This window comes from Heterocephalus glaber, unplaced genomic scaffold (assembly GCF_053883595.1).
Source record: "Heterocephalus glaber isolate CG9 unplaced genomic scaffold, H.glaber_assembly_v1.0 deba00000347, whole genome shotgun sequence".
Taxonomy (NCBI): domain Eukaryota; kingdom Metazoa; phylum Chordata; class Mammalia; order Rodentia; family Bathyergidae; genus Heterocephalus; species Heterocephalus glaber.
Window position 1 is genome coordinate 21,260,362 of NW_028258143.1, and position 13,583 is coordinate 21,273,944.

The 13,583-nt window shown below is 34.2% G+C and overlaps 1 protein-coding gene across 3 annotated transcripts in view; it reads left to right on the plus strand.

The window, feature by feature from the left end:
- Positions 1-13,583, plus strand: part of Ptpn4 (protein tyrosine phosphatase non-receptor type 4) — a 192,836-nt gene that overhangs the window by 86,921 nt on the left and 92,332 nt on the right. For 2 of the 3 annotated variants that reach the window (XM_013076728.3, XM_021236579.2), the window contains exons 4-9: positions 192-234; positions 312-411; positions 5,143-5,187; positions 5,429-5,481; positions 6,059-6,179; positions 7,268-7,355. In XM_013076728.3, coding sequence (XP_012932182.1) covers positions 192-234; positions 312-411; positions 5,143-5,187; positions 5,429-5,481; positions 6,059-6,179; positions 7,268-7,355 — 450 coding nt within the window. The remainder of the gene's footprint in view (positions 1-191; positions 235-311; positions 412-5,142; positions 5,188-5,428; positions 5,482-6,058; positions 6,180-7,267; positions 7,356-13,583) is intronic. The other variant, XM_004836053.4, reaches the window with a different exon arrangement.

The following is a 13,583-nucleotide window of genomic DNA, read 5'->3' on the forward strand; positions in this document are numbered from 1 at the left end:
TATCTGTAATCTAATGATTATTTTCCCATCTAGATGTTTTCAGAAATGCAATTTTTTAGTATATGTGCTGGCGAAGCAAGCACCAGAAATGCAATTTTTAATGTTAATTTTTAAGTGGAACAGATTTGTAAGAACTGACATATTAGTTCCTCAAGGAAAAAAGAAATCAGTCTTCTTTACTTATTTTTCAGAGGTGGCTAGATCCAAATAAACCAATAAGGAAGCAGCTAAAGAGTGAGTATACATGTTTACTTGGTGTTTTAGAAGTATACGTTATAAAGATAAAGGATTAATATAATGTGATTAATTAGTACTACTTTTATTAATTCTAGGAGGATCTCCTTACAGTTTGAACTTTAGAGTCAAATTTTTTGTAAGTGACCCCAACAAGTTGCAAGAAGAGTATACAAGGTAGGTTTATGGAGCTTATATCTTTTGAAAATTCTGTCAGTACTCTAATATAAAATTTGGAAATTAACTAGACAAAAATAGATTATCATGTTGTAATTCTCAGCTTCTCAGCCAGCACACAGAATAATTTATGGATGTTTCCTCCCTTTTGGATGAGTAGGAGGGCTTTTAGCATTAGAACCTCAGGACCACCCCATCAAGCCACAGTAGCCTCCCAAGCTATACAAATATTAAATGAAGTGCTTCTGTAATTAAATGAAGTAATGAAATGACACTGAAATCATATCCAAGAGATAATGAATAGTATGATCATTTTCAATGTTTTTTCTCCATGTAAAAGCATATTCTGTATTTTTTTTTCATTGAGGAAACAGAATTTCTGAAATATGTAACCATTATATGCAGAAACAATGATCAATAGGTACCTTTTCCCACTATATGTTCTTAATTTTTGACTCCAAAGAAAATGCAATGGACTTTATGAAGGAATGCTAGCATACCCAGGACTTTTACAGGCCATCTTACTGCCCATTTGAGGTCTGAGCTCATGTATTAATTTTGTTATGACTTTTTGTTGACAATGTATACACAAAATGATCCAAATGAGCATTTTGATACTGATCTTGAATTTTAGGTAAAATGGTCAGAGTTAGAAATAAGAAGTACTGAGAGTGTGATGACTGTCATTAAAATAACACAAATGATGGCCTTGTGCATTATTTGAAAGGCAGAATTAGTAATCACTTAAAAGACAGAATAAAGAATTAGTATATTATACCTTCTAAAATTGTCAGATATAAGAATATAGACAGTGACTGCATTCTGGTTTTGGGGGATCTAAATTAGTCTTGGAATTTGAATAGAACCTCAGGTTCCCAAGGTTCTAATCCCTAAAAACCCTCCTACTCATCCAAAAAATAGGAGAAAGCTAATTTAGATCTACACTGAAAACATAATCAGGGAGTAAAGTAGTCCTGCTGGGGGGGAGGGGCGTGAACTAGTTTTGAAATTACTCCATAACAGAAGTGTCAAACTTAAAAATTCACACCTACAGCTTCCTATAGACAAATTATTAAATTTTAATGTATTGGCTATTGTTTAGAATACCATGCTGAAGTGGAGAGGAAAATAAGCTAAATTAAGTATATTCAGCCTGAGATACTAATTATCAAGTTTCTGTATAGTCTTAATACTAAACCAAGTAAGAAAAATTAGATTGAAATTTATGAGAGTTCTTTTCTTTGTGTTTGTTGGGGGAGGCTGGATATTAATGGAAAAAGTCAGCCTTAAAGATTTGGGATAAGGCAGTCCTAACATTTGCAACTAGTAGTAGAATTCAAGCTAATTTACCTTAAGAAACAAAGTTTTATTGTGTAAATACCAGCATTTTTGCCTTTAATCACATATTATTGTTGTTAATTAAAAATAAGATCCTTTATTATAATAAGTAATACTTGGTATAGTGAAACTTCCTCAAATTTTACACGAACTCCAAGGTAAATACTCTGAATTAAATTACTCTGAATTAATGAAAATTCTGAATTATAAAGCAGTGTTAAGTGCACTTTATTATTTTCAGGTACATATAACTTTAAATCAAATAGAATGTTCCATAGTATATTTTTATATAATCAGACTTTTAAGTGTATAAAATATTTGTGTAAAATAATTTAAAATTGGATTTCTAACATGTTTAATGTTTATGATAACTTTGTTTATGTAAGTAGTTAACATATTGTCAGTTACAACCAGGTTCATAATTTACTTCTCTGTAAATACTTTACTTCACTGAATAATTTACTTCACTGAATTTCTGAATGGAACTTGAATAAGTTACTTCATAGCCTGTGCTGAAAACATAACCAAGGAATAAATTTGTTTCACTGATAAATCAAAATAACTTCTTGAAGTTAAAGAAAGTAAAACCAGGTTTGACAGTCATTGAAAATTGTACTCAATCCTTCAGTTAGAGTCAGTGATGGTGAACCTTTTAGAGCTTTCAATGAGAACAAACAGCCTGATGCAACACATGTGCCACACGTTCACCACCACTGGTCTAGGTTGTCTTAGTTTTTACTAGAGTAATGTTTTATAGCTGGGGGTGGTGGCACATACCTGCAGTCTTAGTAACTCTATACGATGAGGCAGGAGAAACACTGATTCAAGGTCAGCCTGAATAATTTAGGGAGACTTTGTCTCAAAATTACTAAAAAAAATAGTGAGACTGGGAAGTAGCTCTGTGATAGAGTGCGTTCCTAGCATATGTGAGGCCCTAATTGCAATCCCTAGTACCACAGTACAAACAAAGCCACACTGATATAGAATCTTTTTTTGGTACTGGGGATCGAACTCAGGACCTTGTGCTTTTGAGGCAGGCACGGTGCCACCAAGCTAAATCCACCAGGCCCTCTGATACAGAGTCTTATAACTGATGCTATTTGGTAAAATGCATGGCTAGTTTTTAGTTACTGTGATGTACATCAGTGCTTCTAATTACAAATTAGAATCAAGAGAGCTTTAAACCATACTAATTGGCCATACCCTAAACATTATGAATTAATAGGTCTTAGAGATGATCTAAGCATACATGTGAATCAGCTCCTTAGGGAGCCAGGATTGAGAAATATTCCTTTAAAACTTGAGTGCTTTGGTAGCTTTAATATGAAGGTCATAATTAGTGACAAAGATATCCTTGGCCACAATTGCTAAATTTTCAGGACTAGTTTAGATTCTCCCCCAAGCCAGAAATCTGTGATAACTTTTTATGTTGATGCACCAGTTTGAATTAGTGGGAAAAAAAGAATGGAGTCAGAGAGCTCCATCAGGTTAAATGTTATGCAACAATGGCAAAGCTGGCATTGTTAAAATTGGATTTTTCCAGTTCCTAAGATACATACACTAGGGAAATGATACTAGTTCTTTTTACAAATATGGAAAGCAAGGTTCAGCCAATTTTTAACTAATTTGCCTCAGATTACAGACCGATAGCCTGGGACTTGAATTCTGATTTCTATTGCAGTAATACTGCTTGATTAAATGAATATGTAAGTAAAATTCAGCAAGTATAGGTATTATTTTGTAGGACTTAAAATGTCATGTCAAGGATTGTTTTAGTTACTTTTCTTGTCACTGAGACAATACCCAATACCTACAACTCAGGAGGAGACTTTTATTTTGGCTCACAGTTTGTAAGATTTTAGTCCATAGTGGGCTGCCTCCAAGGAAGGGCAAACATGGTGTGTGAGTGGCGTGGTAAAGAAGTGGCTCATGCATGGTGGCAGAAAGCAAAAAGAAAGAACAAGGGCAAAGGGAGATATACCCTTATAGGCCATGCCCCCAGTGACCCACCTCCTCCCTCCAGGCCTCACTCTCCAACATCACAGTCAGTTATAAACTGTCAGTTGGCGAGTATCATGCTCCCAAGGTCCAGTCACCTCCCAAAAGCCTCATTTAGGGTCACTTGAGGCTTTGAGGGGACATCTAGATATAAACCATAACAAGGTTACACATAACCTTTAAATCCTAACCATAGGATTGTTTCCACACCAGGGACCTGTTTTCCCTTCCCTTCCCTTTCTTGTGTTTGAGAGCGAGCCCAAGACCAGACTTTTGCACATGCTAAGCATGTGCTTTACCCTCAGCTACTTCCTAGTCCATCTTAAACTTTTGATTATGATACCAAGTAGACCTGACAAATATACAGTATTGAATTAAGTAGATAATATTTATAATATTATGCGTTAAGCCTCACAAGGAGTTTATATACTTCAAGCCAAGATTACCTGTGTGTGTAATGAATAGCTGATTCTCTAAAAAAATTATATTCTTTGGTAATTTGAATATTGTCACAGAGATAATGACAGGATTTTTAAATGAGCTTTGACTCTAGAGATATGTACTTTATTTTTAGTTGAATAAAACAAAGGTCTTTAAATTCCCTTTTTATACATTTAACAACAAAAAATGTCTTCTTTTGCCAACATCATACAGTAACCAGTGACTTTGCCCAGGTATTAATAAAGAATGGGTCTTACTCAGTACCAGAAACAGAAAGACAATGACATCTTTTAGCAACCTCAGAAGTCTTGTTAGAGTATACTTACATATCCTTTAACAAAAGTTGATTCCAAAAGAAATCTAATTTTCTGAAATTAGATGATTTCCTACTACCAGAGCAATAGTAGGAAAAGGAACTTAGGTTATTTTTCTGATCAGAGAGAGCCCTCTTAACTCAAATGAGAGTGGACAGCTGCTTTTCTACAACAGCCTAATGATAAAATGATCTAAACATAGGCCTGTCCTTGCAACTGGTTTCTTCTCTCAGCGAAAAGGATGATTCTCTTTGTTTTATGTGTTGATGTCAGCTTTCTTGTGTGTGTGATGCTTATCAGTTCCACTTTCTGTATACACCAATCCTCAGAATATTTCTCCTTAATCTTCTCCTTTGGTGATACAACTTTATAATCTTGAGAAGTTTTATAATAAAAGTAAGACATTTGAAGTACAAAATTTCCTGTATCAAAGACTTTTAAAGATAATGTGTTCATGAATTTATGAAGATTATTTTAAAAATATGTGCTAATGAATACATGTGCTAACATTACATATGTTAATATGTAGATTGTAAAAGCAAATATTTAAATATTTGTATTTTATTTGTTAAAGTAAGTGTACAGTTTTTTTGGAACTGAAATTATTATAATTTAGTAAATACTATCTTTTTTTTTTAAGGTACCAGTATTTTTTGCAAATAAAACAAGACATTCTTACTGGAAGGTGGGCTATTTTACATTTTTATAATAGACTTTAAAAAAAAAACTTAATTCTATATTAGTGAAGTAATTCATCATCATTGCAAGTTATCAAAGAATGATTATAGGTAGTATCAGTTTCTTTTATCAGATAAGTTTATTTCTTAAGGCACATACTTTACATGTAAATAGTATAACAAACTATAGCGCTTTTAAAATTACTGATGTTTAACCTTGGGTTATATATTTTTTTGTTTTGTTTTTAGATTGCCCTGTCCTTATAATACTGCTGCCCTTTTAGCTTCATTTGCTGTTCAGTGTAAGTATCAGCCCTCATTTAGGTCAAATAGCCCATGATTTTGTGTTCTGTGTTGATAGTATATTACCTTTAATGCAGAAGTTATTTCAACATGTTACTATGCAGAAAATGGAAACATCAGAGAAAATGAAATATCTACTTAGCAGTTACTCTGATTCTTGAAAAAATTTGCTCTAAAATTGTTTGTGTCATAGAAGAATGTTAAATGAATTATTATAACTTCCTTTAGTAGTTATATTAGAGACATAAATACTTTACTTCCAGAAATATAATGGATTAATGACTTTGCTGAAAGCTTATAATAATTTAAATATTTGCTAAGCCTGGTGATGTACATCTATAATCTCAACACTCTGAGGCAGAGTGAAGGGAGGCTGAGGCAGGAATATTCCAAGTTTGAGCTCAGCCTGGGCAACTTTGTGACTTAGTGAAGCCCTGTTTCAAAATAAAAAATCATAAACAGCTGGGGATATAGCCCAGTGGGAAAGCCCTGGGTTCAATACTCAGTACCACTAATAATAATAATAATAGAAAAATTTTGTTTATTAAAGTGTAAATATTTTCTTACTATTATTAGCTGAACTTGGAGACTACAATCAGTCAGAAAACTTGCCAGGCTACCTCTCAGATTATTCTTTCATTCCTAATCAACCTCAAGATTTTGAAAAAGAAATTGCAAAATTACATCAGCAGCATAAGTAAGAATTTGTTTTGTTTTTTTGCTTGTTTGGAGAAATGTTTTAAATTATTTTTACTTTAATTGTAACAAGTATAGAAAAGTTAATATTATATAAAATAGTATTATTATAAAGAAATATAGGTGATCTATACTGAAAATAGATAACATGGCTTATTTTATAAAATATGACTTGTTTTCCTTTCTGTTACAACCATAAAATTACATGTAAACAAATTTATTTGTTATTATGTAAAATTGTCAGCTAAGAGGAATTTTAGAGCATTAATATATTCAGAATACACAGGTCAATTTAACTGATAATTCTTTCTTGGGTTTTAGTTAGATGAGAGGTGTTTATTCTGTTTGTTAATAACCCAAGAGGAGAAAGGAACTTTTTTGTAATTTTTAATTATAATAAAACTGTTTCTTTAGTAAGGCAAGGTAATGAACACCTGTAATACGAGCTACTGAGGAAGCTGAAGCAGCAGAATCATAGATTTGTGATTAGCTTGAGCAGCTTAACAGCCTTCTGTGTCAACATGAAAGAAAAAGGGCTTGGACATAGCTCAGTGGTAGGGGACTTGCCTAGCATAGTTGAGACCCTGGGTTCAATCCGTAGTAACTAACACATACACACAGAATATCTGACAGGCTCAGTTCTGTACTTGTGAATCAGTACCTGTCCATCCCACCATGAAAAGCACTTCTCTGGAAATTATCTTAAGATATGCATGTTTTAGAAATTCTATGTGTGATTAAGTGCGGCTTTGGTATATGAAGCAGTTTTGAGAAGTAATGCTTTTAAGTGGTATCTAAAAATAAGTAGCTTTGTTACATTCATCAGACCAGTCAGACATTTTAAAAACTTGCTGTATTCTTGCATTTGTAGAAAATAAGAAAATATTCTGGAAAATGATAATTTCGGTTACTGAAAGTGTGACCTCCAAATAAGTTAAATTAGATGTTACTGTACTGAATTAAAAGGAGTAGTCTAACTTGGTGCATATTGTAGATTTAAATAAACTGCTTGTTTTCCTGATAAATACCCTTTTTCTGATTTGGCCATATTGCAGTGAATCTAATTTTAACTGAATTATGTCTTTACAGAGGCTTATCTCCTGCAGAAGCAGAATTTAATTACCTAAATACAGCACGTACCTTAGAACTCTATGGAGTTGAATTCCACTGTGCAAGGGTAAGTAGAAAAAGCTTACTTTGAAGTTGTTGAGTTAGGTTTCATTACTCTGTATCAGAAATGTCTTAAAAGGATTAGAGTAACAAATAGAATAACTTGTGATTGCTGCTGACATATTAAACTGAAAATTCCTCTAATACCTGATGAGAGGGTTGGTTAAAGTGAACTGTTCATACTTTTTCTTCCAGGTAGTGTTTTATGTTATAAAATAACTTTTGTAGACCATAGAAGACAGTACTTGTAGAATACTTATTTTTCAAAATAAAGATTAATAAGAAAAATGGTTTTTGTATACTTTTTTTTTTTTGTTACCGGGGATTGAACTTGGGTCCTTGTGCTTGTGCGGCAGGCGGCAAAACCACTGAGCTAAATCCCTGGCCCTGTTTTTGTGTACTTAAGTAACCATGATCATAAAAGATATTCTCATGTCACTAAAGCCTGTATTGCTACTCTTAATTTTTATCATTTAGTAGTGTCGTATTTTTTATAAAGCACAAATAGAAAATATTAACATTTTTCATCTTCCCCCATCTCTTTATTAAAATTGAATCTATAAGCTAGGCGTAGTGGTGCACCTCTGTAATCCCAGCTCTTGGGAGGCTGAGGCAGGAGGATTGCCACGAGTTGGATGCCAGCCTGGGCTACATAGTGAGTTCAAAGCCTGAACAACATAGCAAGACCCTGTCTAAAAACAAAACAAAACCAACAACAAAAAAGCTTTTATAGTTATTGGCCTTTCCTGTGCAACACTTCTTTTTGTGTGTGTCAAACTTGTTTGCCTTTGAAAGACCCTTGTGCTCTAACTACATTTGTGAGTGACTGTCCTTCATTTGTGCCTGTGTTCTTCTTGTGACTTCTTTATCAAGAAGTTATACATGTTATGATATATGGTACGATGAGAAAATATGATGTTTATATTTTTAAAATTTCTTCCAATAAAATCCCACAGCTAATCCCCCCCAAAACACTCTCCTTTGCTTCAAATACACATCACATCTTTCCTTCCACTTTCTGAAGTACTATTAGAATACAGTGGACCCTTGACTTATGAATTCAATTTGTTCACTGGGGTTGGTAAGTCAAGTTAGTTGTAAGTGAAGACTATTTTTTGCTATAAGAAATAATGGAAATACCTGTAATGTGTCCTATCCTCCAAAGCACCCCTTCACTAACCTTTTCATAATAAGAAAGGGTTGTATAATGTACATAATTTACCAGAAACACCAATAATTTTTTTTTGGTACTGGGAATCGAACTTGGGACCCTGTGCTTGCGAGGCAGGCAGCGGAACCACTGAGCTAAATCCCTGGACCAACACCAATAATTTTCCTAGTGTATTCACCAAAATGTTATAAAATGTCCCTGGTTCATCAGAAACAGTAATTTCATACTTTACTCACCATTCAAGTTGACATCTTTGCCTTGAAAGGAGGATGAAATGGAAGGTGGTTATTACATGGAAATAGAGTCCCCTTCCATAAGAAGGAATCTGACTCTTTGGTGTCCTTTCTCTCCTTAAGAGACCCTGTAGCTCACTAGGACCTGCTTCTGGCTCATTAGCTCTCAGTCTTTTCAGAACTAAAAATTGTTTGAAGGTTGTCTGTTTCTGTCTTTTCTTTTAACACTGTTCTGTAGTATGACATCACATTGTCATTAAGCAAGGGAATACAATGATTGGCTTTTCTCTGTCTGGGCAGGACTTCTGTACAAATGTTTGTAGCTCTGTCCATTTTTTCAGGATTTCCTTTATTTTAGAAGAACTTGTTCCTCTGATTGTTGATACTCCCCCTCCTCATCAGAAAGCTCCTCAGCTGCCATTCTTTGTGGCTCAGCTAGAATTTGCTGAAGTTCCTCTGTAGGTAATTCCTTTGAGTGTTCCTCCACCAGTTTCTCAACATCACCACTGTCTACCTGCAAGCCTATGGACTCTGCTATAGTGATAATGTCATCATCCACAGGGTCAGTTGAAGGCTCAGGCTCCTCTACACAGCCTTCAAAGTCTACAGCATAATTTTAAGCCACACTTTCTTCCACACAGATCTCAGGGTCCTTAGAATGGCCCAGTATTTCTCAGTTAACCCCACACAGGAAAGACCAGCATTTGGGTTGTAACTCAAGACTTTGGTTGTAAGTAAAAATCAAAATTCTGGTTGTAACCCATGCTGTTCATATGTGAGGCCAGTCATAACTCAAGGGTACTTATTTCTGAAGTACATCTGGAAGCCTTCTTTTGTATCTTTAGTTGCACTGTTGTGGCTTCCTCCATGTCCTGAATTGATTTAAAATGTCTACCATTCATGGTCATTTTGACTTTGAGGAAGAGCCAGAAGTGTTATGGTGCCAGACCTGGTAATACAGTAAAGTGAAAGAGGACACACTGCAGTGTCTTTATGAGCCTGCCTTTCCCTTAGACAGCACTCAGTAGCAGCATTCACTGTATTTTTCATCACACCTTGTAAAGACACAAGAAAGATGACCTTCCGACCTGCTTTAGAAAGTGGCAAGAATGATGGAATAAATGTTTTCAAAGTGAGGGGAGATGAATGGCAATGTGTCTTACTGCAAAAAGTTTTAAAATTTAAACTTTCACCATACATTTTGATCACCCCTTGTATTCTCTATTTATTTATTTATTGATTGATTGATTGATTGTACTGGGGGTTGAACTCAGGACCTTATGCTTGCGAGGCAGGTGGCGGAACCAGTGAGCTAAATCCCCAGCCCTCCTTGTACTCTTTTAGAAGTACCTGGAGTACCGCTGTTCTCAGTAGAATTATAGAATATTATTGGTTTAATTAGTAATAGGATTTTTTTTCTCTTGGCACAGATTGTTGAGCCCAGTAAGGATATGGGGCTGAAAGGGACTTAAGAGCCTAGATTTTCCTTGGGTAAATATTTTGAACATATTTCAATGCACAGATCCATACAGATACACAGATATTTACGTTTCCAAAGTTGTCTTCCATGTAATAGTTTTTTTATCCATTAAGACCTCACCTGAGCATGTTCTGGAACAGGAGCTTTAGTTCTTAGCTTCACAAACTTCTGTCAGTCCTTCCTTTAAAAACTGGTTGACTTGCCTTCCTCTAATTATGCTTGTGATTTGCGAATCTTTCATATAATTCTGTTTAAAATGGTAAGAGTCTCTTGAACTTCTTGCCTTCTTTAAAATGTCCCTTCATTCTTAGCTGGGCGTGATGGTGCATGCCTGTAATCCCAGCACTTGGGAGGATGAGGCAGGAGGATTGGTATGAATTTGAGGCCAGCTTGGGATACATAGTCAGTTCAAGGCCAGCCTGGGATATATAGCGAGACCCTGCCTCAATGAATGAATGAAAGAAGGAATGAGGATTCACCTTTCATATTTGAACACGTATCTACAAAATGTAATGGAACAAAATACCTAGTACATGAAACTTAAAGGAGGAAAGATTTCATTTGCTTCACGATTTCTAAGGTTTGAGTCTGTAGTTGGGTAACTCCAAGGCAAACATCATAACAAAAGGCTATGTTCACTTCATGGTGACAAAGAAAGAAGAGCAGGGGGAAGAGCACCAGAGAGGAAGGGGCCAGGTACCAGATACAGTCCCCATGACTCATCTAGACACACCCACTAGTGTGCTCTATTAATCTCAAGACAGTCCAGTGCACAGTCATGATTAACCATCACAGGCAGCAACACCTAGCGCAGCCCAGGACCAGCAGGTAAAGATGGCTTTTTAGAAGTAGTATATTTACTTAAGCCAGAAAAATGAATAAGAGTTTGCCAAGAGAGTGATTTTTACTGTAGATTGTCAGCATGAATGAAGACCTCACATCAAAAGAGAACATACTTGAAAATATTAGAACATTTACTATGGTTAGATCATGTAAATATGGAATAAAGGATTATAAAAAAATGAAAATGAATGACAATTGTAGAATTACAAGAAAGCAAATAAAAGACGTGGGGAAAGAGCTGAGGGGTATGTTATTTTTAAGATCACATATAGTAGGTGGATTTTTTTGATGTTCAGTTCTGTGAACTTTAATACATGTATGAATTTCTGTAGGTAGAATATAGAGGAATTTTATCATATCAAAACAAAAGTCCATACTCATGTTGTGTCTTTGTGTTTGACAACCATGAGTCTATTCTCTATAGTTTTCTTTTCCCTAATGTCTTATAAATGAGTCTTATAGTATGTAACCTTTTGGTATGGCCTTCTTTCACATATTTCAGTGTATCTTATATGTGCAAATTATCGTGTTTCAATAATAGTTCATTTGTTTTTACTGCTGAGGATTGTTCCATGGTATGGATGTACTATGATTTGTGTATAATTTCACCTATTAGAGGACATCTTGGTTTATAATTTTTTCAGTGGATTTTTTGCTTTTTAATAAAGCAACTACAAACATTCAAGAACTTTTTTTGTGTGAATTTAAGTTTTAATTTCTCTAGGGTAATTCTCTCATGAGGGATTTGTCAGAGTATATTTAACTTTACAAGAAACTACATCCCTATTAGCAATGTTATCAGGCTCCAGTAGTTTCATATTCTTTTGAGCACATGTTATTCTAAGTTTTGTTTTGTTTCTTTTTAAGCTTTTCAAATAGGTATATTTTATCACATCATAGCATTCCCTACTGACTAATGATAGTGAAAATATCTTTTTAGATGAAATATCCCTTCTGTGTTTTATTCACTTTTAAATTTGGTTTTCTTTTTTAAGTTTTTATAGTATATATTTACAGTACATAATGACTACATTAATTGTGGGGAGTTGGTACAGTTACATAACATATCTTCTACTTTTCTTCCTCTCCTCCTTCCCTCTATCTCTTGGTCCCCTTCCTATTTGCAAATGATCAGCCCAGCATGGTGGTGCATGCCCATAATTTCTAGCAATCAGGAGGCTGAGGCAAGAGGATTGTCACAAGTTTTAGGTCAGCGTGGGGTAAATAGTGAGTTCAAGGCCAGTTTGAACTACATAACAAGAACCTGTCTCAATTTAAAAAAAACTATATCCCTGTTTCCTATTATCTGGCTTTGATTTAGCTCTTTAAATTATTTACTTGTTCCCATTCTGTAGGTTGTCTCTTCACTCTTTTCCTACTGTTGAATTTTGAGAGCTTTTTAATATATTTTTAGTGTAAGTTTTTGTGCGATATGTGATTTACAGCCTCCCCAGTCTTTAGTTTGCACTATTATTCTCTTAGCATTGTTTTTTTCATGGAGCAAAAAAAGTAATAGATTCTGATATTCTTCATTCAGTCACTAGTAGAACTGATAGAAAATTGGCTAGAAATAGATTTTAACAATATAGTTAGCAAGCTTGACTTAATTAATCTACATAGAATACTGTATCCAATAACTTTAGATGTACATTCTTTTCAAGCACACAGAATATTTCTGACCACAGTTCTGTTAAATTAAAAAACAATAATGAAAAGGTAACTTTAAATATTCTCCAAATACTTGAACATTAAGAAACATATTTTTAAATAAGCTGTGAGTAAAAACTTTTATTTAACCAGCATTCTTTACTTTCAAAATACTCACCTACAAAGAGTGACAATTGGTTATTGTTATTAGAAATAATAGATATCAAACTAATCCTAAAAATATAAAATGATTGAAGAAAATCATTAGCAAGGAACATTGTGAGAGCTAAATTTAATTTTTTTGTAAAGAATTTCTGATCTCTTAAAAAGAAAAGGCATTATCTTAGGAGTGAGTAATTGCTGCCATGATTGAAGTGTCTTGCTTGTTAAATGAATATTTTGGTGGCTCACTAAATACCTATTATCCCTACTAGAAAGCCAGCCAGTCATTAACCATTTATTACACTAAGAGAATAGAATTAAAGAATGTAAGAGCTATGAAATATCTAAGCCATGGATCCTCAAATGTAATGTCTTTTATAAGAATGTTCATATAGTATTAACTACTTACCTAAGAAACTTTATTTTCATGTTATCTATAGGATTGTCTTTAGATGTTTAGTTAGGTATGGGATGATTCCAGTTAGCCCTAAAGCAATTCTAACAAGGTTTTACACTTAATGGTGAATATCTTATTTCCATAGGTATTTGTAATAATGATGCAAATAACCTGTAATAGATGAAAAATAAACTTTGCCCTTCAGAGTTTTGAGAAAAGGAAAGCTTGAGGTATTTTGACTACTTATTCATTCAGTGACTATTGAACTCCTACTGTGTTCCAAGTCCTGTTTATAGATACCA